Source organism: Perissodus microlepis, chromosome 10 (genome assembly GCF_051167445.1).
Source record: "Perissodus microlepis isolate ML-2025 ecotype Zambia chromosome 10, ASM5116744v1, whole genome shotgun sequence".
Taxonomy (NCBI): Eukaryota; Metazoa; Chordata; class Actinopteri; order Cichliformes; family Cichlidae; genus Perissodus; species Perissodus microlepis.
In genome coordinates, this window is record NC_140470.1 from 6,449,864 (window position 1) to 6,477,653 (window position 27,790).

General features: G+C 39.7%; 1 protein-coding gene across 3 annotated transcripts in view; it reads left to right on the plus strand.

Annotated features, from left to right (window-relative positions):
- The window catches only part of cblb (Cbl proto-oncogene B, E3 ubiquitin protein ligase), a 130,976-nt gene that overhangs the window by 52,920 nt on the left and 50,266 nt on the right, over positions 1–27,790 (plus strand). For all 3 annotated transcript variants that reach the window (XM_084941608.1, XM_084941607.1, XM_084941606.1), the window contains 4 exons: positions 485–606; positions 7,339–7,476; positions 7,977–8,064; positions 9,408–9,539. In XM_084941608.1, the coding sequence (XP_084797734.1) occupies positions 485–606; positions 7,339–7,476; positions 7,977–8,064; positions 9,408–9,539 (480 nt within the window). The remainder of the gene's footprint in view (positions 1–484; positions 607–7,338; positions 7,477–7,976; positions 8,065–9,407; positions 9,540–27,790) is intronic.

Consider the following 27,790-nt stretch of genomic DNA (forward strand, 5'->3'; position numbering starts at 1 on the left):
AGGTGTTTCAACAGATTCAAGGAGTTACCTCCTTTGCACAGTATCACCTTAAAGCACTTGTTGCAGGCTGCTGAGTTTGCATCTTTTGCTGTGAAGTACAGCCAGACTTTGACCGCTTCGCCTTGGGCGTTTTTAATCTGTAGCTCTGCTCTAAAAGAACGTACGTACCTGGCCCCGCCTACTACGCTTGCAAAGGTAAAATGATTGGCTGGAATCCAAAGTGTCTGACATCTCAGGAAAAAAAAGCACCGAAATAAAGCACCGAAATGTGCGCTGCTTTTCGGTCTGGTTACTACCGTTTATGTCAGAACCGGTGCCATGATACCGGTACCCATCCCTAAGGAACAGTTTACCTTGAAGAGGCAACGCAATGAGTGTATGCTGTTATACATGACCCAACTTCCGTTTACTTTATGTTTACAATATAAAACATTAATACTTACAAAAACCGCATAACCACAATAACATGGTTTTTTTTTTTCAGCCTTGGGGATCGATTCTGAGGAACTGGAATTTCCTAGCGGTGACACACCCTGGCTATATGGCCTTCCTTACTTATGATGAAGTCAAAGCTCGACTGCACAAGTACATCAACAAGCCTGGCAGGTATGTAATCCTTCAATTTCAGCATGCAGAAAGGGCTGGATCACAGAGGGTCTCAAGATGAATGGATACTGTCATTGCTTCCTTAACTTGTAAAAATTTTATTTTGCCATTTGTTCTGTCCCTGTTACTTATTTTACCAAGCTGTAGAGCGGACTTTCCAACTGCTATGACACTTCTGCTTAATGCAGTTAACTCTAATTTAGCTTATTTTGGCTTAGAATGCTCAAAAATACTGGCATAAAGAATATGACACAAAATATGGCACAGAATTTTAACCAGGTTTGTACTTTGAGCATTTGTGACTTAATATTCATAGTATGAACACAGAATTTGCATTAAAGCTAGTTTTCAATGAGTCCTGCTGGTCCCTTTGTTTCAGCTGGGAAAACAATTTGGTTGATTTTATATGGAATGAAACCCCTTGCTCTGTCTCCATGTGTTCTTTTAGGTTTCATATAGAAATGACTATAAAATATACATTGGCTTTGTTTTGGAAGGAAGAGAAAAAAACCAAGAGTGGCACCTACACCACAAACATCTGAACTGCTTTAGAATTTAGCATCTGAACCAAGATACCAACAAAAAAGTGCACCTGCAATCTTCCTGGATGGCACAGAAAGTAGCTTTAAAAATACCCTAACTTATTTCCCAGCAGCTTGTATAGCCTTGAGCTTCTGAATAGCAGGTCTTTTGTTTTGGTATGGTAGAGCAGGTAATAACAGGACAGGTCTCTGTGTATATGAGCATGGAAGGGGGCTGGTGTGAGTATCCAAATATAAAGGGTACTGTCTATGAAGTGACTCATGCAGATATCATGCTGCAAACCAACACTGGAACACATAAGCAGAACCACATAACTGTGTGGGTGAGGACAGTCATATCTGATGAGCCACTACATGATACTCATTTAAAAAACAGAAAACACACTCACACACTTTACTGGGATACGCCAGATGGTGAAAAGCCCATCCATATTATACCTATCTTAGCTCAAATCTAAACTATAAATAAAAGTGGAATGTAATGATTTGCAAATATATTATTCACAGTAGAATAAAGAAAACACATGTGACATTGAAAACAATGTAACATTTTAAGAAAAACATTAGCTCAGGTTGACTTTCATGGCATCAACAAAAAATAGGCAACAAAAAAGGAAAAAAATAAAAACGTTTTTCAGAAGTAAAGGTTGCCAGAAGTTCACTGATCTGCAAAAAAAAAGAAAAAAAGAAAAAACAACAAGAAAACTGAATCGACAAACTGTGGGGAAAAAAAGAAAAAATCAGAATTATGTTCCTCCTTCTCCTCCACTTGTTAAAAGGGAGTTTTTCCCACTGTCACCAAAGCGCTTGCTTGTAGGAGGTAATTTGATTGTTGGGGGTTTCTGTGTTTTCTGTATTTTTGCAGGGTGTTTACCTTACAATGTAAAGCAATAAAGAGCTTTACAATATAAAGATAGATTGTTAGATTGTTCTACCTTATACTTTGTCTAATGAGCTTGGAAAGAAAAAAGCATCTGGAGTTCTTTAAGTTGCTTGAACTTAAAGCAACTTGAGAACAGCTAAAAGAAGTCCAGATTCTTTTTTCTTTCCAAGCTCCTTAGACTACAATGACCTGGATGACTGAGAACCTTCACAGACATACCTTATACTTTGCGGTTTCATTTGCATAAGAAAATCCCTCAATTCCCTCAAAATATGCCAGCAACCTGTTATGCTAATGTTTCTGAGCTCGTCTTTAGTGATGTTCTTGGAATCCTCTGGTCTTATCTAATTATATAACAGTATTAGATCGTACTATAGGACCTTCCACTTCTGTCCCCATTGGTTCTCCTCTTTTAAGCCACAGCCATCAGTGACTGTGTCTCCTTACTCCTTTAATACCTAATAAGCCAAAGGCTTTAGATAGAAGTTGATCAGCAAAACACTTTATTCAACCTCTAAAAGGAAACCCCTTGCTCTGTCTCCAGGTTGTTGTCAACCAATGACTTCAGATTTATGTGTGACAAAACAGTTTTCTAGAAGTACTGCCTCATATTTCCAATTTGAAAATAATAAATAAAAAAATTTTTACACCCCTTTTTACTAGTGGTTTGTTCATTCAGTCAAGTGTAGTAGTGTAGTGTTCCCACACAGTACTAATCCCTAAGCAAAATATTAACTGAAACCAAAACCTAAAGACAATGATCAAGACAAACAAAGCTCTTTATTGTCATTATACATGTACAACACAATTATGGGTGTTTCACACAAGCTGTGTGGAAATAAAATATAAATGGTAAGACAGCAGGAATAAATAACAAACTATATATATATATATATATATATATATATATATATTAGGGGTGCAACGATACACAAAATTCACGGTTCGGTTAGATACTTTGGTGTCATGGTTCGATATTTTTTTCGATACAAAAAAAATGTTCATGCCTTTTTAACCCTGGAGAACCCATGGGGTCGAACTTGACCCCATGGTTTCCCTAGAAAACCCATGGGGTCGGCTCTGACCCCATGGGTTCTCTAGGGTTAATTTGTCATTTATTAAAATTATAAATATATATTTTAACTCAAAAGTACAGTTTTTAAATTTAATGTTGCTGAAACAACAAAGGGATAAAATAATAAATCTATCTGATCGAGAAATCGCTCATCTTTGGAAAAGAGAGTTTATTCCACAGAAATGGCTCTTTCCAAAATAAAAGCTATACTACACACTTCTTCTGGGCTATATTCTCAGCAGCATATTAAACATATCAGGTCCCTATAAGGAGAATCATGTGCTAACGGCTGTCTAAATGATTCAGGTAAAGTTTGTAGCATGCGTGCTTGTTGTCTTTGTCTGCTTCCACTTGTCTTTGCACTAGGATGATGTTTGCGTAAATGTGCAGTCATATTCATTGTGTTCCCACTAGTGCTGTCAGCGTTAATCTCGTTGAAATGACGTTAACGCCACAACACGGCAAATCTCCATTAACGAGCTACCGCGGATCGCCCCGTGCGTGGGGCTTGACGGCGTCAACACGTTAACAAGCTAACTGCGCTAACGCACTAGTTCCCACCAATGTAATTGAGCATTGCGTGGCACATCCAACATACTGTTTTACTTTTGCCCATGACGCGCTTACCTTCAGGGTCATACTTCACATGAAAACCAAGATAGTTCCAAACGCCACATCTGAATTAGGGTGGGGGAGGTTCAATTTGCCATGTTGCAAGGAAAGCTTAACTTCTGTCTCTCTAGCTTGCCCTGCGCTCAGTGAATCTGCATTCGACTACTCCGCCTAGGCTGCACTGTCGAGCGCAGATCCACTGAGCGCTCAACACAGACAGCATCGTCAGAAGGAAAGTTGATAAAATAAATTATAAATTTTTTATTGTTCGATACATATGCGTACCGAACCGAAAGTACTGTATCGAACGGTTCAATATCGATACGAGTATCGTTGCACCCCTAATATATATATACACGTATATATAGATATAGATATATATATACACACACACACACACACACAGCTATATATAACTAGAGCAGGCTGATATGGCCAAAAATATTTACCATGATATATACTTGAAAATTTGCGATAACGATATAACTGACAATATAATTGATGCGTGACAAAATACAAAATACAACTCCACAACTTTACTAGCGCAAAAAACCCATCAATTTATTTTCACTTAAACAAGCAGCTGTTTTGGGGGGCGATCGTGACTCAAGAGTTGGCAGTTCGTCTTGTAATTGGAAGGTTGCCGGTTCGAGTCCCGGCTCCGACAGTCTCGGTCGTTGTGACACACGTTGCCTACTGGTGGTGGTCAGAGGGCCCGGTGGCGCCAGTGCCCGGCAGCCTCGCCTCTGTCAGTTCACCCCAGGGCAGCTGTGGCTACAATGTAGCTTGCCATCACCAGTGTCGAATGTGTGTGTGAATGTGTGTGTGAATGGGTGGATGACTGAATGTAGTGTAAAGCGCTTTGGGGTCCATAGGGACTAAGTAAAGTGCTATACAAATGCAGGCCATTTACCATTTTTTATGTGCATTAAAACAATATAAAAATTTAACAGTGCAAATGCAAATTCCTTGCTGAAAGTTTAACCAAAAGGCATTTCTTGTGGAAATGGGCTGACATATCCTGAGCATAACCATGTATAATATCCACTGAAGTTAAAAAGAGGTGCTTTGCAACATTAAACTGCAGTGTGCCAAATAAAAAAAGTCAAATACATATTTTTCGGACCATAAGGTGAACGGGATTATAAGGCACAAAGCAGTCAGATAAGTCAAAGTTTATTCAACTCATTCTTCTTGCTTCCTCCACTTCTGTACCATTGACTCATTAATGCTGTATTCTATCACAGCTTCTCTATTCCCATGTTGTTGCAGTATCTTAATGACTAACTTCGTATTGTGGATGGATTTTCTCAGTTGTTCTCCTGACTGAAGCTTGGTCCGTTTACAGCATCCTGCCATGTGATTGCATTTGTCCCCAACCATTAGGAACCCTTAACTTTTATCAAGTTAAATTCAATAAATTCAGTTTTCATGGATGCCTGGATGTTAAACTTAATTGTTACACCTGGTAAAGCAGCAATGCTGATCACTTTAATAAAAGATGACAGAATTTAGACAATTTTTAACTCTCAGTGTGCCGCAGTGTTCGTTTGACTTTGGGACCTGAAGCAAACAGAGTTTTGGGCCCAGATTACTCTGCGAGGCCGTGAGCCGTAATGCCCAGACAATCTATCGAAGCGGTGCGGCTTTGTAGCTTACCAAAGTCATACTAAAACATTTTTTGACAGATTTTTGAGCGCCCTGCACCACATAGAATCCGTTCAAGGTCAGTAAACACAACCAGAATTCATATATAAGGCAGACTGGATTATAAGGTGCAATGTCAATTTTTGAGAAAATTGAAGGCTTTTATGAGCACCTTATAGTCCGACAAATACGGTAATAACGACAGCCCGCTTGCATGTTCTACAAAAAATGTGCTTTGGTGGGTATCTGACGGACAAACACCAAACCAGTTCCACATCACTGAAGTTGCAACATTTTTACAAACCAATTCTAGTTCGTCCATTTCACTCAACGATCCGCTTTCCCCCTTCTCATTCTCCATTGGTGCCATGCTTTTTCGGCCACTGCACCCATATTCTATCGCGATATTTCAATTTTTTATCGTTGCATAACATTGTACCGGTATGGGGAGAAGCCGTCATGTGTGGCGATTGAAGTCTTGTGGCTCCTACACCTTAAGAGGTCTTTTTCACTCAGAGAAAAGATCCAGTGTTGGCTTATATACAAGAGACCTGGTTTAGAGCTCACCAGTTTATCAACACTAGCCCCTTTCTTATCTCTAGAGCCTCTATCTGGTATAATAAGAACATATTAGTTGGTAAGAAACCGTTCAGATGGGAGGCTTAGGTTAGGGCAGGTATCAACCAAGTGGGGGATTTATTTGGGCAAACTGGCATGAAATCGTTTGCGGAAATCAGACAAGAATTTAATCTTGATTAAAGGGAACTTTGGAGGTTTTTTCAAGTTAGACACTGTAATAAAGCCATTTTAAACAATATTCCAGACCCTCCATCTAGTATTCAGGAGGTGTTCACTGCTCCTGGCATCAATAGAATCAGAGCATCCAAATTTTATGGGATCTTTAGAGAGGCACACTCTCCTCATCTGGAGGGGCTGAGGCTGTGCTGCTAGAATAATCTTGGAATGCAAATTTCAGAGGATAGTTGGAAGAAGCTGGTTTCAGTATTATTCTCCCTGGAAGACAGAGACTATGGGTGCGTTTGGCTTTCATAACAGGATGCAGGATAATACTGAGGCACTGGAAGTCATCTAACCCCTGTTGTTTCAGGGAATGGACTGAACAAATGTCCAAGATGGCATTATATGAACAGGTTACGCACAGAGTTAAGGGGAGAGAAGATATTTTTGATCAGGTCTGGGGTCCCTTTTTGTGGTACATCGACAATGTATCTTAGATAATGGGTTAAGTTGTTTTTTTCTTAGTTTTTGTTGTTATTTGTCGTTGTTTTTGTTGTTGTTCTTTTTCTTTGACAGCCAGTAGAGGAAAGAAATTGTTTAATATAACCAGTGGTCAAGATTGAGTTTAGTTTCCAGGCTAAACTAGTTCTGTCCAGCCCTAATATAAACTACAGGTATATATATATGTGTGTGTGTGTGTGTGTGTATATATATATATATATATATATATGAATACATACATACTAAGAATTCCAGTGGAGCTTTAAATGATTAATAAATAATTCAAAAGTCCAAAACCTGTAACCATGACATTTATATAGTGTCAAGCCTACATGTAACTGTCTTTTGATTTTCACCTTCCCGTTCTCATTCTTTGATATTTTTCATCTTTTTTCTCTGAACCTATTGTTGCCATGGCTTGAAGTTCCCTGCCAATATCTCCTATCATGGTTGCTTCTATAATTTGGACCGTATCATTGCCAGACTCAAGTTGACTTTGGGTGACTCCAGGCCTCCTTCTCAACAGAGTGAACACCTGTGTGTTGTGTTGTTTGGGGGTCCACCTTACAGAAGACACAGACTCTGTTGTAAGCCTGATTTGCGCCTAATGCCATCGTTCCAAGGTGTCACTGACTCTCCAGTAGTCACTGCATTCTTTTCAGTTGTTACCAGATTTTTCCTTGTCAGTGATGTTTTTAGTGTGAGTCATGCATATCTTTATCTTTCTCTAATAGTTACATCTTCAGACTGAGTTGTACACGTTTGGGCCAATGGGCCATTGGCTATGTGACCACTGATGGAAACATACTGCAGACCATTCCCAACAACAAACCGCTGTTCCAGGCTTTAATCGATGGCTACAAGGAGGGCTTGTATGTAACCTGTCACACATCTCTTTTTCTAACTCACTCTCTGCAGGTATGTGGTGAGCTTGTCGCTTTCGACAAACAGGAAGTCACAAATTGTATCTTCAGTGGTCACATCTGATTCGCTTTAAATGTTTAGCAGCAAACCAGAGATCAGTGTATGAAAACCTCTTTTATGAAAGCTATATCCTGGATCAAGAAAGGGTTTTTGACCCAGAAGTGTTTATCTGATGTTGTCTGTTTCAATAAACCTGATAATATTAAAAGCCTTCAAAAAAGTTAGACATATATATTTAATTCAAGTGGTGGAAAAAACAGGTTATATTACTGATACAAAGAGTACTACTAATCCATTTTTTCACTTTACTCATTACATAATTATACCCACTGTTTTTAACTAGACAGAATTCATGATTATTGAATTGTGCACAAGTTAAAGTCTTATAAATATAACATATAATGAAATGTTGTTCTTTGTTGTTTGGTTGTTTGCTTTAAATTCACAGCTACTTATTCCCAGATGGTCGCAGTTACAATCCTGACCTCACTGGTTTATGTGAGCCGACACCTCACGATCACATCAAAGTCACACAAGTGGGTTTGTCTGTGTGGTTATGTGTGTGTGTAAGCATTTCTATGTTACTGGAAAAAAACATGTATACGTGGAGAAATTTATAATACTCTACAAATTTCCCACTTGTAATGGCACATAAATAATTGTGACATTTCGGTGAGTAGTATGATTCGCCAGGTAGACTTTGTGTTTCACAGCATTCAGTAAATCGACATGACTCACAGCCTCTCCAAACTATTAAATGTTGAAAATCACTGTGTAAAAGTGTGGTATTAAATGAGGTAATACAAATCAATGGCTTTTTATACTCACTTCAGATTTATTACAAAACTGAATTTTCCATATAGTGTGACAAAAACTTTAAGTTTTCTAGAAGTGACACCACATTTTTTCAATTTCAAAATAGTACATAAAAGTTATTTTTACACCACTTTTTACTAGTGGTTTGTTTATTCATTCATGTGTAATGGTGTAGTGTTCCCTGTACTTTGACATTTTAATTTTCTGAGAAAATTATTCCAAACGAGATCAGTTAGGGAATACTGGGAAACTTCAAAGGTGAATGACAGTTGCCCAGCAAGCAGTCTGCTTATTATTTATTTGTTTTTCCTGCACCAGCAAGAGTATTATCTGACAAGGCCACTTTAAGAAAGTTATCCAGTTCTACATCACCATCCAATGAGATCCTCTTTTTCAAATATTTAAATCACTGCACAATTTCATGGAATTTGGCTTGGTAGTTTTTGCTTGCATCATTGAAAACATCACTGAAAACATAGCTCCACCAAGGCTTCCGCTACAAAAGCGATTTTCTTCTTGGTAGATTATTAAATGGTCACAATGGAAGTAATTTGGGAAAATTTCTCTAGAAAATGCTTAAAACCATTTTGGTTTATGCTACATGCTGACTCGTGTGGAAATTCTGATTGTTCTGTGGTTTCAAAACTGTACAGATAAATTGTAGGTTTTTAGTAGCTAGCAGTTCTTATACAGCTATACCTGTTCTTGTACTTATTTTTATTTAGTAATGGTGACAAATCAGACTTGGTTTTTCAGGGGGAAGCCTTTAAAATTAAACCAATAAAAATAGTCTGTTTCTGTGAATTTGGTGCAGCACCATTCACTATGAGAAAACATGTTTTTTTCTTTTGAACTGAACACTTATTCAGTTAGATCCCCAAATAAAATTTGGGACTTTAAAGATAAAAGGTTATGGAATAGCTCTGAACGAGTGAGAGAAGAAAAACACATTGTACAAGACGAGATGGGAAACGTGTGTTGTACGGATGGTGCATGTTTATATGTTTCTCATGACTTTTATATGCCATTTGATGACTAACAGCAGTATTTTCTGCATGAACAGGAGCAGTATGAGCTGTACTGTGAAATGGGCTCTACCTTTCAGCTTTGTAAGATCTGTGCTGAGAATGACAAAGACATCAAGATTGAACCATGCGGTCACCTCATGTGTACTTCCTGTTTTACTGCCTGGCAGGTACCGTAACAAATCTTATCACAGAAGTCAATTTCAAAGTTATTAAATATTGGTGGTATTGCATGTGTTTATGCATTTGTTCATTGTCACACTGAGAAATGTTCTGTCCAGTTGGGTAATATAATGTTTTCTTTGTGATAAATATTGCATTAATGAGCCTGCATAGAAGTTTGAAAAGACTTCTGAAAAATACAGTCAAAGCAGCTTTCTTCAGCAGTCAGTCCAACAAATCCCCCCTCTCTTCCTTACTCCTTCCCTGTACACATTAATATGCCCAAATTGAATTTCCACATATCAACAGAAGTGAAAACTGAGACTATATGCACACAATATATTCCAGTTTTTCTGCTTGTGGTTCTCCTTGTGGTTTTCTGCTTCCTGTTGTCTTTGTATGTAGTGTCTCTCACAGCAACCTGTCCTACACTAGTGTATTTATTGTGCCTCTTGTTTGTGCACTGAAAGCTGTATGAGCAGCGTCTGTAAATGTTACTCTCATATGAGTCATTAGCATGTCCTGTTCTCCCTTTTTTCATACGTATCCCTTCGCTGACCATGGTGTTGTAGTCATGTCTCTTCAGACTTGCTAGAGTTCTGCACTGACCCTGATGTTATTAATCTCTGGGCAGTACGACAGTCTACACATTTTACTCTGAGGGGCTTAAAACAAGACCAAAAATGTGGCAAACATTCACAGTGTTTTTTGAGTGTTTTTTGCAACACTACAAACACATTATGGCTTGTACAAATGCACCTAACAGCCAAGCTTACAGCCTTGAAGAGTCGGACAATAACTTCTTTAAAATGCACTGCTGAAAAGTTAATACAAAACGAGTCTATGGTTTCCCATTTTCATTATAACTCTAGCATGCTTTAGGCTATTCATATAAAATACCAAACACTGGCAGATCTATAGAGTGTGTGTTTAAACCTATGATTTTCCTTCCCATTTAATGTACTGTATATATACAGTATGTACAGTGGTCCCTCGTTTACCGCGGTAGTTACGTTCTAAAAATAACCCACAATAGGTGAAATCCGCAAAGTAGCTAACTTTATTTTTTTTACAATTATTATAGATGTTTTATAGCTGTAAAACCCCTCACTACACACTTTATACAATTTTCTCCAACAGGCTCGAACATTTCCACACTTTTCTCTATGGTTTACACACTCTAAAAGTTCAAAACTTCGTAGAAAAATAAGACCAGTATTATAGAATAAAACCAAAGGCACCCACGGTTGCCTTTGGTGCAAAACGTTTCATCGACATTTTTGTGTTTGTTGGAGAAAACTTACAAACATACAGTGCAGCACTTCAGAGTCACACTGCTAGCGATCGAAGATTTATGTAAAATTGACAAGCTGAACGCATTCTGTACTTAACAGGAGACACGGCACGGAAGAGATTGATTGACAATGGTCCACAGCTGATCAGGACGCAGAACACAATGCTCTGTAAAAAAAAAAAAAGGGGGGGGGGGGGGGGAAAGCATGCAAAGCTGCACAAAAAAAATTGGCGAAAGGTGAACTGCGGACCACTGCATACACTATATTAAAGTTATATTTAAAAATTATCTTTAAAATGGAAAATGATGAAATGTTTTATTCATTATTTAGAATTAATTTTCCCATAACATATTTCCTAAACAAGATAACTTACATTAAGCACCCCAACAGCATCCTGTGGGGATTACTTTGGGACTATGGGATTGTTCCTAGCATAACCATAGCAAAAGCTTGGTTTGCATTGCCGGTAGTAAGTGAGCCCATTTCCCAGTGAGAGGTGGACTCCACCAGGCCCACCCTCCTTCAAGACTATGTTCATAACTTTTATGGACAAAATGTCTAGGTGCAGATGTGTACTTTGGTGGCCTCTGGATCACGTTTCTGCTATTCCCAGATGTGGTTCTTCTGGCTTTATCAGGCAGTGACCTCCAGCTTGTACTTGGGAGGTCTGCAGCCAAATATGGAGTAGCTGGAGAGAAAGATTTCCCAATCTTCATTTAAAAAACTTGGGGCTGCAGGTACAGCAGGAGTTACAGTAAGGAGTTACTTCTGGTCTTCAAAACCAGGTTTGAAAAATAGGCAGCTCTCGCAATTCTAAGAAGGTGAACAGCAAATACTGTCATTTAATCATCGATGAATGAAAAAGGAGCTACTGTTTTTACAAGACCAACTTTATCTAAAATAGAAAGACAATGATTATTAAAATGATCTGTTAAGAGATCCACGCCATTATAAGAGGGTAAACATAAATGAAAAGCTTAAAAAAAATTTTTAACACTTTATTTGTAGTTTTACAATTATCATACATAGCATTCTTATTATTCTACAGATAACCACAAAACAACAATCCCCACAGATCATAAAGACAGATAATGCCAAGACAGGAAAAGGGAAACAAACAAACAAACAAAAAAAAAACCTCACACACACACAGACAAAAAAAACAAAAAAAAGGGCGGTGCACCTCTCAATTGTTTTTACAGGACTGTTCTAGGGCAGACAAAAACATTCAAGGTTCCAGTTCCAGACCAGGTAAATTGTTGACGTATGTTAACAGAGGGTCGCCATGTTGTGTGGAATTTGCCGATGGATCCATTGAAAGTACATTTGATTTTTCCAGTTTCACATTTTGCATAACATCCTTTATCCAGTGGTTGTGTGATGGAGCAGTAGTAGACTTCCATTTAAATAAAATCAGGCGTCTCACTAATAATGACAAAAAGGCAATGACCCTCTGTAAATCATCATCATCATCATCATCGTTTATTTGTATAGCACTTTAAGAACACACCAGGCAGACCAAAGTGCTGAACAACACAGATCAAAACAACTACCAAATTAAAAATACCATAAAATCATTACATACAATAAAATAAATAAGAAGGTGTCAGTTTCCTACAGAGTTAAAAGCCAGGGAATAAAAATAGGTTTTCAATCTGGACTTAAAGACCTGCACTGATGACGCTTGTCTAATTTGGAGGGGAAGGTTATTCCAGAGCATCGGAGCCGCAATTGAAAAGGCACGGTCTCCTCTGCATTTCAGCCGCGACTTAGGGACCGACAGCAGCAGCTGCTCAGCTGAACGGAGCGAGCGAGGAGAAACATGTGGCTTCAGCAAATCAGATAAGTAGACAGGAGCCAGACCATTTAAAGATTTAAAAACCAATAAAAGGACTTTAAAACGAACCCTAAATTCAATGGGAAGCCAATGCAAGGAAGCCAGAACCGGAGTGATGTGATCGAATTTCCTACTACCGGTTAAAAATCGCGCCGCCGCATTTTGCACTAACTGCAGGCGTGACAAGGTGCCCGACCCGACCCCTATTAAAAGGGAATTACAATAGTCCAGACGTGAGGTGATAAAAGCATTAATAAGAGTTTCCAAATTGGGTTTAGAAAGGAAAGGCTTAACCTTCGACAGGCGTCTGAGGTGATAAAAAGCTGATTTTACCACCCCATTTACATGACCTTCAAAAGTAAGCGCAGAATCAAGTTTAACACCAAGATTAGTGATTGAACTTTTCAGATGAGAGGTCAAATCACCAAAATCAACATCTGGGGTATCAGTAGAACGATGCGGGCCATTAAAATTCAAAAAATTATTTGCCATCCATAATTTAATATCGCTAAGACAGTCAAGCAGTGGTTGACATGGGGAGGTATCCAAATGACTAAAAGGTAAGTAAAGCTGACAGTCATCGGCATACAAATGAAATGACACTCCGTGTTTACGAAAAATCGCACCAAGGGGGAGTAAATACAGCGAGAAAAATAATGGCCCAAGGATAGATCCCTGGGGCACACCCCAAAGCAGAGGGGCCACAGAGGAAGCGGCCGGCCCCAGCTTGACACAAAAACTCCTTTCGGAAAGATATGATTTTATCCATGACAATGCCAAACCAGAAATTCCCACACAGTGGTGTAAGCGGGAGATCAGCAGGTCGTGGTCCACTGTGTCAAATGCAGCTGTCGTGTCCAATAACACAAGCAGGGTGTGGGCAGGGGGAACAGAAGTCGCGATACCAGAGAAACAACCAAAAATTGCCACAAAGGGGGAAGGCGAGATGTTATAGGCATAGGCTTTAGAGATGACTTTAAAAAATGATGACCAGAAAGGAGCAATTTTCGGACAGGACCAAAACATATGAAGGGAAGTAGCTGGAGTCTGTTTGCATCTATCACACGATGGGTCTATGTTCGGAAATATTATACCTAGTTTAGCTGTGTAACACTTTAAATTGTATTAGGGAGTGTCTTGAACATATAGAAGACAAATGGACCCTGGTAAGACCCATATCCCACTCTTCGTCAGACAGCTGGGTACCCAAATCATTCTCCCACTGTTCTCGAATGTATGAAATAGACAGGTTACAACTGTCCATGATATGTGAGTAAATAAATGATATTGTGCCTTTTTTCATCTCATTGACCCTTAGTATAGAATCCAAACAGGAAGGAGGGGGGAGAGTAGGAAAATTAGCAACCTTTTTACGTATAAAATCTCTGATTTGCAAGTATCGCAAAAAATGGTTATTAGTCAGACCACATTTCCTAGGTAGTTGTTCAAAGCTAGCAAACGTATCATTAATATACAAATCCTCAATACTCTGAATGCCCCTGTCGTGCCAAATTTTGAAGCCATTGTCCATTAGGGATGGTTGAAAAAGATGGTTATGTATTATTGGAGAGTGAATAGAAATACTCTGAATAGAAATACTCTGAATACCCAGATGTTTTTTTAAACTGATTTACAATGCTTATCGATTGAGTAACAATTATGTTATCTTTAACATTATTAACTAGAGGTGGTAGGGGTGCACAGAGTAAAGCTGGGAGTGAATGCGGCCTGCCTGTGACTCTTTCAATCTGTAGCCACGCAGGGATCTGATCATTCCAGTCCTTTAGCCATAGAGAGATGGTATTGAGATTCGCCACCCAATAGTATGTGCGCAGGTTTGGCAGTAACAGCCCACCTAAATTTTTTGGTCTTTCCATAAATTCTTTTCTTATATGAGGCATTTTATTATTCCATATAAATGAAGAAACCATTCGATTAAATGACATGAAAAAAGACTGTGGTATGTAAACAGGTAACGCCTAGAGCAGGGCAATATGACCAAAAATATTTATCACGATATAGATTTGAAAATTTGCGATAACGATATAACTGACGATAATTGACACTAGACAAAATACTTTACAACTCCACAATTTTATTAGTGCAAAAAAAAACCCATCAATGTATTTTCATTTAAACAAGCAGCTGTTTTTTGCATTAAAGTTATATAAAAATGTATCAGTACAAATGCAAATTCCTTGCTGACAGTTTAACCAAAAGGCATTTCCAGTGGAAATTGGCCAACATTTCCTCATCATAATCAAGTATAATATCCACAAAACTTAAAAAGAGCTTATACACACGCAATACGGTAATATTATGTTGAAGCACCGTATGTATCACTCCGCGAGGCTCCTGCCTACGATAGCCGTAATGCTCCGACAATCCATCAAGTGGTGCGGGTTCGTAGCTTAGCAAAGTCGTACTAAAACATTTGACAGATTTGTTTCGAGGTCAGTAAACACAACCAGAATTCAAACATAAGGCATACGGGACTATAAGGGGCACTGTCGATTTTCAGAAAAATCAAATGATTGATTTTAAGTGTGCCGTATTTTCCAAAAAACACGGTAATAATGACGGTCCTCTAGCATGCTCTACCAAAAGTAGTGCTTTGTTGTGTATCTGACGGACGAAAGCTAAACCAGTTCCACACCACTGAAGTTGCAGCATTTTTACAAACTAATTCTGGTTCATCCGTTTCATTCAACGATCCGCTTTCGCCCTTGTCATTCTCCGTCGCCCAGCCCTAGTAACACCTGAAATAAATACAGAAATTTTGGCACAATATTCATCTTTACAGAATTAGCTCTCCCAATGAGAGATAATGGTAAAATAGATCATCTTTTAACATCTTGTTTGCACTGTTCCAATAGAGGAGTGAGGTTACTTTTAAACAGACTGTCATAGGATTTGGTGACTTCTACACCCAGATATGTAAAGGACTCGGTAGACAACTTAAATAGCAGATTGGGGTATTCTCCTGCATTATTACTAATGGGGAAGTATTCACTTTTAGCTAAATTTAGTTTGTATCCAGATATGCTTCCAAATTCCTGTAAGACTGAGGATTTCAGGGGTAGATGTGATTGGATTTGTTACATATAACAACAAATCGTCCACATACAGTGAGACAGTGTGAGTTATGCCACCACACGAGATACCTTGTGTTCTGCCCTCCCTGTACGTTGATGCCCAGTTTGGCAGATAGATAAACAGTTCTTCAAAAGGAAAGGCAAAGGCTTCCAGTTCTCATTGCAGGGATTATTTGTCTCCCTAATGAAGGCACTGTAAAACTACAAACATAAGAAAAAACATATTGAAACATACATTTGGAGCATAATATATTTCTCACATTACAAGGTACAGACTGAAGACTTAACAACTTAAATTGCAGCTGGTATAACCAAGAAAAATAAATGAAAACATGTTAACTCCAAATCCCGCTAGCTTGATGCTAACACATAATGGAATTTCCTATTGACATGCTAACACAATTAGCATCGGCAGTGCAGCTAACATGCCGGCTTCAAATATGAGAGTCAACTAGGGCTGCCACAAACGATTATTTTGATAGTCGACTAGTCACCGATTATTTTTGCGATTAGTCGACTAATCAGATCCATTGGATCCATTGTACGTACAGCTTATTGCAGCATGCATCTGCTCTTATATAACTATCATTAGCTTACAGCTTTAATTGTTTAAGGTATGTGCTAACTAAAAATAAAGACAAGATGATAGTTTATTAAATTTTAATGAAATTTGCAGATTGTTTCAGTGAAGTTTAATAAACTCCTTGCTATCTAAAATATAACGGGACACCGGAGTTACGGAGCCCCGCAGGGGACATGGGAGAAAAAAAAATTAAGACGGACTTTTGCGAGATTTCGCAAAACAAACTTGGGATCTCGCAAAAATTTTGCGAGATCTCGCAAAACAAACTCGGGATCTCGCAAAACAAACTCGGGATCTCGCAAAACTTTTGCGAGATCTCGCAAAAGTTTTAGCCGCATTCTTCCCGTTAGCTCGAAGCTAACGGGAGGTCGAGACCTCCCGTTAGCTTAGATCCCGAGTTTAGCTTAATTTTTTTTTCTCCCATGTCCCCTGCGGGGCTCCGTACGGAGTATATTCTTGAGCATCTCACACTTCTGATAATCAGTTGTCTGCTTGACGTTTATTCAGCTGTGTAAAAACTATAACTTTAATCTCAGCCAAACCGATCGACTCAGGAACAAATAAAATACTACAAAAAGCCAAACAATAACATTTTTAAGTTATCTAAGTGACTTATATATGTTTAACCTGAGTAGCGAAAGACGGCGGTGGGTTTGAAAACGATTTGCCGGGAGTCCGGTGTTCTCACGGGCTCTAGTGAGCCTTGCCCCTGGCTAGCTATCGAGCTAGTGGGTAACAGACGTCTCCGAAAATGTCGGAGCGCTTTTGAAAATATGTGGTGTCTTGATAAACTGAGCAGATATTTGAGGTTTACCCAGCTACATTCTCGCCTGAAAATATGTTAAACGTTTATTTTGTGACCCAGAAAGTATAATAAGAGTACTATTAAAACTAACTAGCTGCCGCCATTGTTGGAAACTGAGCTGGGCTGCGCTATGAATTATGGGACAGAGCTACTTCTTCTTCTTCGGGGTTTAACGGCAGCTGGCATCCTTGTACATGCAGTGCTGCCATCTTCTGTTTTAGTCCGTTATTACACTCTTAAGTCCCACTACTTATTCCTGCGTCTTTTGTGATCTTACAAAGCTTCAAACGATGCGTCGACTATTAAATCAGTCGTCGACGATTCTGATAGTCGACGTAATCGTGACTAGTCAACTAATCGTGGCAGCCCTAGAGTCAACAAACCATTTTACATCACATGCTTAACATGAACACAGAATATAATCGTACTTACAAGTATATATTTCTCATGCTCCAGTACAGCCAACTTCCGAGCTAATATTTCGTGTGCTGGTATCAACTTAGCCAGACTCCATTAACTTTTCCTATATTTACTAGTGATGTGTTGGTCGCGAACAAAATTGCTCTTAGAGCCCGATCTTTGAGGTGAACGACGCGAGCTGTGGGGGTTTTTTTTCTTTCTCGCTCTATCGCGAGAACCGGTACCGGTTCATGATTCGTTTGGTACCGGGCCGCGAGAGTTGAGGCTCAGGTGTGAAATGTATAGTTTTCAGGGTTTTTATCGGTTTTCAGCGTTATTTTGTTATCGTTTTTATCGTTTACTCGGTTTTCCTGGGTCTTTTCACGTGTGTTATGAATTTTTTTTTTTTTTTTTTTTGGTACCGGTACTAGTTTTATTTTGTTGTATTTATCCGCGACACCTTAAAGGCCAGTCCGTGAAAATATTGTCGGGCATAAACCGGTCCGTGGCGCAAAAAAGGGTGGGGACCGCTGCTCTATCACACTATTTTCCCGCTTCACTCCGCATGCGAGCCTTGTCCTTTGCGCTGGGCAGAGGGGGGAGGGGCGGTAGTTACACTCGCAGTAGCACAGGAACAGAGCGGGAGGGAAAAAGAGAGAAAGAGAGCCAGGGATTAGAAAGGTATAGTAATCATCAACAACTATTTTCAGTTGCGGATGATAAAGGATTCAGAAAGTTTATTCATTCAGGTCCATATGACAGAGAATGTGCATGTTGTTTTTGTTTTCTTATTTTAATTTATACTTAATTGTGTTGTGGTTTGCAGTGTTTTGTGTTGTTTCATTTTTAATTTATTTAAAAGGAAAAAGCTGAAAATTTAAATAGCTAAAAGTTGAACTGTGACTAGTTGGTTTTTGTATTATATGATTTATTTATTACATTTTATGTGGAGTGAATAAATAAAAGTATATTTACGGTGGCCCCTAGAGACAAAGCACGTACAAACTTCAAAACACGTACAAACTCTGAAGCACGTACAAACCCTGAAGCATGTACAAACTCCAAAACACGTAAAAACACGTACAAAACACAACAGAAGTGCTCCAGAATGCTAGGCACAGTGTTTAGCTTTTGTTACCTAGTGGCTACACAGCCAGCAAGTACCAACAACCTGATTTGGTATGTGGTAGTAACAGGTAAATGAACTTTTTTTTTTTTAATTATTTGAATATGTATGAGTGCTTGTGTATAAATACACAAACCATACACATATGCTTTCAATTGTGTAATTTAACTGATCTAGGTAGCTCTGTTTTGGAAGTTCAGTTAACTCTAGGAATGTGTTTTGGAGTTTGTACGTGCTTTGTCTCCAGGGTCCACCACATATATTTATATATAAACATATATAAATAAAACCACTTTTTTTTTTACATTAGTAATTCCTTTTGTGCATAATTTTATATTATTGTTAATAATAATGTAATTAAAGCAACAAAACAACCTGAAGAGCCGGCTCTTTTTAGTGTGCCGAGCCAAAAGAGCCGGTTCTCTAAAAAGAGCCGGAAATCCCATCACTAATATTTACTAGAGAAACTTGAGTACACAAACCCACTTCCTCCCCCTAGTGGGGTGGTGGAGCTACTGCACCCCAGCAGTGGCAGCACACCTTGTATGCTATTATTGCTTCTAAGAGCTATTGCAAGTGCCTGTATAGCTAAAACAAAAAGTAATGGACTAACTGGATCCCCCTGCTTGGTCCTTCTGTTAAGAGGAAAAGGTTCCGATGAGATACCGTGCCCAGGGGTCGGCAACCCTGGGCACACCCTTCGCGTGCCACAGTTGGCACGCGAAGGGTTAACTGATGGCACGACCATAGCTGGACTGGCCATCGATTGTGATTTTTCGTTTTTATGAGCCGATGATTATTTAGAAAGATGATGGATTGGCCAGATGCTGGCAGATGTGTAAAAAGAACTCAGTTGTTTGGTGGTGGCTATGGCGGAGCTGCCACAAGAGGCCAGGTGGATGAGGGAAAGGTGAGACTGGAGGAGGAGAGACCCGAGGCGGCCGCTGAGTGTCAGGTGAACTGAACTTCAGGTAAGAAGTTATGACCTGCAGTCTATCTGGGTCAGCTATAAACCAAGTGTAGGTGTAGTTTATTTTCGTTGTGCTGACTTTTTACAGTCAGTTACAATACCTCGTACTGCATACTAGCTAGCATGACAGAGTTTCTATACAGCTGGGTGGGTGCTATGATGTTACTGATAGTGAACTTTATTTTATTCATAAGGTTAGTTAGTAGAGTTGCCAACCGTGCCGTAAAAAACGGAATCGTCCCGTATTCAGAGAAAATATCACGCATTTCGTATTGAGCTGAAAAGGAACACAGTTTGTCCCGTACTTCAGCTAGGATGAAAAAAGACACAAAGCTGGAGTTATTCTGCATCTTTACGCTGTCAGCTGCCTCTTCTTCTCTCATTCAATCATGAAACTGATCAATGATCAGCTGATTGGTATTTGTGACGCAAGTCTCTCCTTTGTTTATCGCCGACTGTAGAATATATATATACTGGAAGTGCTGGGTATACTAGTCTGGCCTAAGTCTTCGGTCAGAAAGACTGCAGCAGTCCAGGAGTTTAGTTCACCGTCTTTAATGAAGCTTCACAGAAGAACTGGTTACAGCAGGGCTTGCCATGATAAATCCAACTGTGATACAGCCAGATATGCACTTATAATTGTGGCAGATGCAGTATAGGTGACTATAAGCATGGTTGTCCGGAAACAGAAACAGGTAATACTATAATTAGCAGGGTCAAAGATAACTAAGAAACAATCAGAACACATCATCTACTCTGACACAGCAATATTTTACAATGTCCACAAGGGGTCGCCGTAAGACCAGAAGTTGGCTAAATAGCACATATCTTCCTAGTTGCTAGTACTAAGGCAAGAATGTGGTAAGCTAACAACAGTTAAACTAAACAATAAACAACAGAAAAATCCTTTAACCGCAGGATGTAATCATTGGAGGAGATTCTGGCCACTGGTATTAACTTATAATAAATCTACTAACGTGATATCAGTGTACCGGGGCATAACTTTAGCTTTAACATGCACAAACAACTATAACTATTATCATACCAGTTAACCTGTCAAAAGTAATAACTTACAGTTTCATTAACGCACACGGAATCACACAAACTGCGTTACAACTGCCATGCTCTGCCGCTGCCTTTCGCCTCTCACTCTCCCTCTGTGTGATGCGCACATGATCACTGATGCGCTCCTTTGGGTGCGCTTGATTCTTGCCTCTAGACATCCTGAGGCCGAGTCAGCAGGGAATTTGCACACCGACTTTGCGCCAGAAAGAGGAAAGCAGCGAATGTCGCGCTAAACAACAGCAGCGCGTTTAAGCTTGATGAGCTGTTGTTAGAATGTATTTAATATTAATTTCTAGTATCAGCTGATGTTTGCTGGAGCCACAGCTGTAAAAGCTGAAGGTCATGATATCGGTTTGGATATCTAGTGAGAGGGAAACATGAAGATGAATCATCAGAGCTGAACAGGTGATGGACAGGTTTACCTTTTAGGTGACATGAATGAGTTGAAGGCAAGTTATAAACTGTTTCTGAGAGACAAATAACACCAGGATCCTTTTCTAAGTAGCTGACAGCTGGTAACTGTGCAGGGGCGGCTCTAGCAAAGTTTTGCCAGGAGGCCAGGTAGGGCATTAACAGGGAAAGGGGGGCACAAAGAAATACTTTTCTTTCTTATTCTCATTTAAAATGTCTAGCTTTTATTAAATAATTATCTGAATCTTACAACCAAAGTTTTTATCTGATGTACAACGTATAGAAATCATACATATACCAACAAGACAGTGTACATCACTGTCACAACAGCGTTTGTTTTCATTCAAAGGCTTTATGGCTTTTCCTATAATACCTGGTGGGCCGGTCTCCAGTCAAAATGCCTGGGCCGATTTTTTTGTCCCAGTCCAGCCCTGGGTACGACACGCAGTGAATTAATCTGGGAGGGTGCGTTAAAAAATAAATGGCCGGGCCAGCGGTGCACATCGCAGATTAGCTCACATAGACACATTAGTTGTGCCGCTTCTTAATGACGGTATCTTAGCTAACACCCCCAACTACCAGATTCAACTTGTAATTGGCTAAAAATCACTTAGCCTACTGGTGTGTGAAAAAGATAATCCCACTCAATCCGATCAAACGCCTTTTTGGCGTCAATCAATATTTTTGCTTCTGGGGATGGAGTATCAGCCTTAGTATAGATGATATTAAACAATCGTCTCAGGTTAAAATAGGATTGTCTACCCTGGACAAACCCAATCTGGTCCCCTGAAGAATTTTCTCAAGTCGGAGTGCAATGGCTTTTGAGACCACTTTGCCATCACAGTTTGTTAAGCTGATTGGTATATAGGATGTGCAATCTCGGGGGTCCTTATTCTTCTTTAATAAGAGTGTAATAGATGCCTGCCGAAGCGTAGGCGAAAGAATGTTATTCTCTATTGCTTCCGTGTAAACCAAGAGAAGAAGAAGGGCAAGTTTGTCCATAAATTTCTTATAAAAATCAGTTGGAAACCCGTCCAGACCAGGGGCTTTTCTACTCTGAAGGGACATTATTGCATTTTTAATTTCTTTCAGTGTCAGACTTTGTTCCAATTGTTCTTTCGAGTCAGAGTCAATTATAGGAATATTCAGATTAGAAAAAAAAGCGTCAAACTTATTTTGAGCTGGTGCTGAATCTGAGGAATATAATTTAGCATAAAACTCTCTAAAATAGTTGTTAATAGCTTGATGATCCTCAGTTGATGAGCCATCTGATAAGATAAGTTGTGAAATAACACGGGATGCTGCTTTTTGGTGGAGCTGGCTAGCTAATAATTTGGATGGTTTATCTCCCTCTTCGTACAATCTACTACGGGATTTTAAAATGAGCTTCTCTGCTTGGGCGGTAGTTAATAGATCAATTTCAGCTTGTAAGGCCACTCTCCTCTTAATCAAATCAGGGGTCGGAGAACCAGATATGAGTCCGTCCAGGGTCTTGATTTCTGAGGATAACTCCTCAAACTTCTTATACTTCTTCTTTCTCATATAAGCAGAATGAGAGACAATCTGTCCCCTGAGATACGCTTTAAGCGTCTCCCAGAGGGTCGAAGCTGAGATGCCATCCGTCCTATTTACCTGTAGAAAAAAATCGATTTGTTCTGTAATGAACTTCACAAAGTCTGAATCAGCAAGTAGGAGTGGGTCCAGTTGCCATGTCCACTTTGTCCTCTGAGTCGGAAGAGTTACCTTAATACTAACCGAGGCATGATCAGAAATGACCATCATATTTACAGTCTGTAATAGCACTCAGTAAGTAGGGGTCAACCAGAAAAAAATCTATCCTAGAAAATGACTTGTGCACATTAGAGTAAAACAAATACTCCCTTTTAGTGGGATATTTAAATCTCCAAGGGTCTACAAGTTTATGTGCCTCTACGAATGACTGAATTGTTTGCACAGATTTAGACAGTCTTAGTAAAGATTGGGAAGAGCGATCCCAAACAGAATCCATTACCAGTTTGTAATCCCCAGACATAACCAAATGATAACTATCCAAATTGGGAATGGAGCTTAGCATCTTTTTATAAAAGTTCTCGTCGTCAAAGTATTGACCAATACTAGGGAAAGTTGAGACAGCTCTCCCACAACCATCACATATCTGCCATTAGGGTCCAAGATAGTATCTGATACGATGAAAGGAATTTTTCTGTGGATGAGTATAGCCACTCCTCGGCCTTTACAATTAAATTGTGAATGAAACATTTGGCCCACCCATTCTTTGTGAATTTTAGACTGATCACAATTCCTGAGGTGGGTTTCCTGTAGGAAGGCAATACCAACCCCAAGATGTTGTAAATGAGAAACGACCCTTTTTCTCTTGATTGCCTGGTTCATACCCTTCACATTCCAACTTATAATTTTTACGTCAGCATTATCTGGGTCAGGGTCCAATTTACTCTTTGTCAGAACTATGTAATTCAAAAATATAGATGTTTGCCAAATTTAAACGATAAAAAAATCACAGTAGGTGCACACAGTGAATACAGAGCAAATGCCACACCAAAACAACACATAACACATAAACGGGCCTTAAAAAGGCTACCCCCCCCAAAAAAAACTTCAAACTTTTGCAAACCTGCATTTGCATGCTGCCCGCAATAAAGGATACATTTTTGAACCATTAATGAACAGGGTATTAAACAAACTGTAACGCCCTTTCATAATTTGAAAAAGAGAAAAGACAAAAGAAAAAAAGGGCAATAACATCAGTAATGAAGAAAAGGAAGGTGCTCATGAGTGGCATTATGTGTGGTGTGTATTTACACCATCAAATATAAAACGTTCATTGCCACTATGACCAATGATAATAGAACACAATGAGAGTAAAGAAATATTCAAAATATGACAGAGTAGCCATGTCTAATGATGCCACCTTCTGTGAAATGATTTTCAATGTTACTAACCCAATCGTTACCTTACCTCAGTCACCAGTCTCTGCAGGGTGCGAGGCGGGGCGTTCGTTATCAACAGTGATATTATTATTAACGTAGGTCAGCGCCTCTGCAGGGTTGGTAAACCTCATGCATTTCCCGTTGTGTGTGAACTGCAGAGTGGCTGGGTAGAAGAGACCAAACTTGACCTTTGCAGTGTGGAGCTTCCTTTTGGACTTGGAGAAGACTGCGCGTCGTTTGTTGACTTCTGGGCTGTAGTCAGGAAATATGTGGAATCTCGATCCATTGAATAGGAGCGGTCCCTTCTGTCTGGCGAGGCGTAGGATCAGCTCTGTGGTTTGGAAGTGGTGGAGTCTGACAATGAACGGACGTGGCTCTAGCCACCGATGGCGACCTCTTGAAGTTGTTCTCCCCAAGCACATCAAAGAGTAGTTTGGTGATGAATTTCGTTGGTCATGGGCCCTCCGCATTCTCTGGTATCCCCACAATGCGTATATTCTGCCGTCTGGTGTAGTTTTCCAAGTACGCCACAAAATGTCCACAGAAGAAACAGAATCAATATTTAACACATACAAGGTCCAGTGTGTGTGCTGATGCATGCTAGGTAAAGTGAAAAGACTCCATGATACTGATAAAATGTTTGGCAAATGTGTATTTTAAAATCACCAATTATAACCATTCTTGACAGCTGCATGATGGAGGGTAGAAAGTCACTGAGCTTCTTTAAAGACAAACTGTTATGTCTAAACTTTTGTTCCCTGAAGGGGAGGAACGAGATACAATACATATATATATATATATATATATATATATATATATATATATATATATATATATATATATATATATATATATATATATATATATGTATATATATATGTATATGTATATGTATATAGTATGGGATATTTGGTTGAAGACACATCTATTTACTGCTCTAAGGCAAAAGACCTGTGATAATATGTCTGCCTGCACTCATTTTGGTCACCTGCCTGCACACATACACCCCTGTCATCACAGTCATCTCTCAGTTCTTCCGCTCTTCACCTTGCTAAGAACACCTGTTGAGTCAATCTAGCTTGGTGCTAACCACCACTACCCAGTTGGTGTATAAGCTGTCCGTGTAACGCTGATTGCACGTTTTCTTTAAAAAGGGCCCTTCAGGTTCCCATTCCTCCGGTGGAATGTGTTCTCACGCCCTGAGGAAAAGAGAGACCCTTAGTGCCATATGCCAAGGAAAACGTCCATAATCCAGCGAGTTAACCTCTGTTTAGACAAAGCTCTGACTTGATTAGCGAAGCAGACAAGCAACTGGACTTAGACAGAGAGAATCCAGCCTCCTTTTTTCCTCAAATGCGAAAAGAGAAAGGCAAGAGCTCACAAGCTCAAATTCTATATAGTGCTATAAGCCACAGGAATAATTTTAGGAAAATTCAGCATTCTGTCATTCACTGTGTGAGGCACGCAGGTTTGGAGAACCCAAAATGTAGACTCATACATGAAACCAAACTCAAGTGGCAGCTTTATTGCTGGACTGCAAAAACTGTTCAGGAACTTAACTAACAGGCAGAACACAGTGGGGAATGAGGGCGATCACGACAAGGGCAAACGAGGGAACAACTCACAGGAGGGAACACAGCTGAGCGTAATCTGTCTGTCAATCTAAAAGAGGAAGTACAAGAAACACATACAATTGGACACAGACAGATGAAACCCAGGGAAAGGAGGCAAGACAGTGAGGATGAGAGAGCAAGGGATGAGAGAGGGCGAGAGAACAAGGGACGAGAGGGACACAAGAACACATGTCTAGGGAAACAGGCAGACAAACATGAAGACAAGACTGACCTAACAGGGGTGGACACACAAAGGCAAGACCAAGGCAAATAGGACACAGAGACGAGACCAGGACATGAAAAGGGACCTAATAACTAACCAGACAACCTGAACTAGAAATACAGATAAGTCAACTAGGAAAAAAGTCACACAGAGAAAACAATAACAAATAAACAAGAGTCAAAGAAAAAAAAAAAACACAACGACCCAGGTACCCTAACGTATTTGGACGTAATACGACCCTAAGGCTGTCAGAAGAGAACTGTGTGCAAGAAGGATGCACAAAAAAATGCATGAAGCCTACCCACTCACTTTGCAGACGCTAAAGTGAGAAGCAGTACTCAAGTCAAGTCGAGTGGCTTTATTGTCATTTCAACCATGTGCAGTGGTACAGTACACAGTGAACCCAGACAACGTTCCCCCAAGACCATGGTGCTACATATGACATATAACAGACAATCAACACAGAACTACATAAATTGCAAGTGTGCAAAAATTGCCAAAAACCAAACAAACAAACAGTGCAACACCAGACAGAACAGAATAATACAGACACAAGACAGTGCAGACACAACAGTGCAATAGAAAAGTGCAACAATGACAGTGGGTTGTGCAAAAGACTGAGCATTGTACAAAAGGTAGCTTGATGTATGAAGGTGTGCATGTGTTTGTGTGTATGAGATTGTGCAGTTAAGTGCTTGAGGTAGTGACGTGTATTAAGGTCCAGTTACTGAGTGTTCAGGAGTCTGGTGGCTTGGAGGAAGAAACTGTTTCACAGTCTGGCAGTGAGGGCCCGAATGCTCCGGTACCTCTTGCCAGAAGGCAGCGGTGTGAAGAGTGTGTGTGAGGGGTTTGTGGGGTCCTCTGCAGCTTTGCGGATGCAGTGGGTGCGATACGTGTTTGTGATGGAGGGAAGAAAGGCTCCAGTGATCTTCTCAGCTGTTCTCACTAGCCAATGTAGGATATTGCAATCCAATACGGTGCAGCTACCATACCAGATAGTGATAGCTGCTCAGGATGCTCTCAATAGTCCCTCTGTAAAAGGTGAGAATGGGTGTTGGGAGATGGGCTTTTCTCAGCTTCCGCAGGAAGTAAAGATGCTGTTGGGCCTTCTTAGCTATGAAGCTGGTGTTGAGGGACCAGGAGAGGTTTTCCACCAGGTGACCACCAAGGAATTTTGTGCTCTTGACGACCTCCACAGAGGATCCATCGACGTTAAGTGCACAGTGATCTCTCTGTGCTCCCATGAAGTTGACATTCAACTCTTTTGTTTTGTCAATATTCAGAGACAGGTTGTTGACTCTACACCAGTACAGCGTACTTAAGGTACACCTTAAGTCACCTCATCATATCCAATATCAAAAGCAGATATAGTTGCCAAATAAACCTTAATTGTAGAAAAAGAAAGAACTTTATCCAGGAATGTTAAAACACCCACAATAGATTAGAGTCACAAAGGGAGTGTGTGCCCGCATGTCTCCATCAATAAGACATGCTGGTCCTTCCAAACTAAAAATTGGCGAGAGCTCACATGCAAGATGTGGTTATCATCAGCTTCTCCGGGGATGTTGGGGTGGACACAGGGAGCTATTTGTTTAAGTCTTGCAGTTTTTCCCTTTTTTTTTTTTTTACCTACTCCTTCTATTTACTATCCCTGTCAGCTTCAGCAGTGTATAACCACAGAGATAATAATGAGAATAATAAAAGAAAACAAGTAAATAAATAAAAGAAAAAGATTAACATTGAATAAAATAAGTGCTGAACATTTCACCAAGTTTCAAAGTAAATATATTTTTGAAGGCAGTATTGACGTGACATTCTCACCAGATGTCAGTAGCAACCCATCCAACCTACAGATGCAAAGAAATCAAACCATAGATGTCCATGAAAAA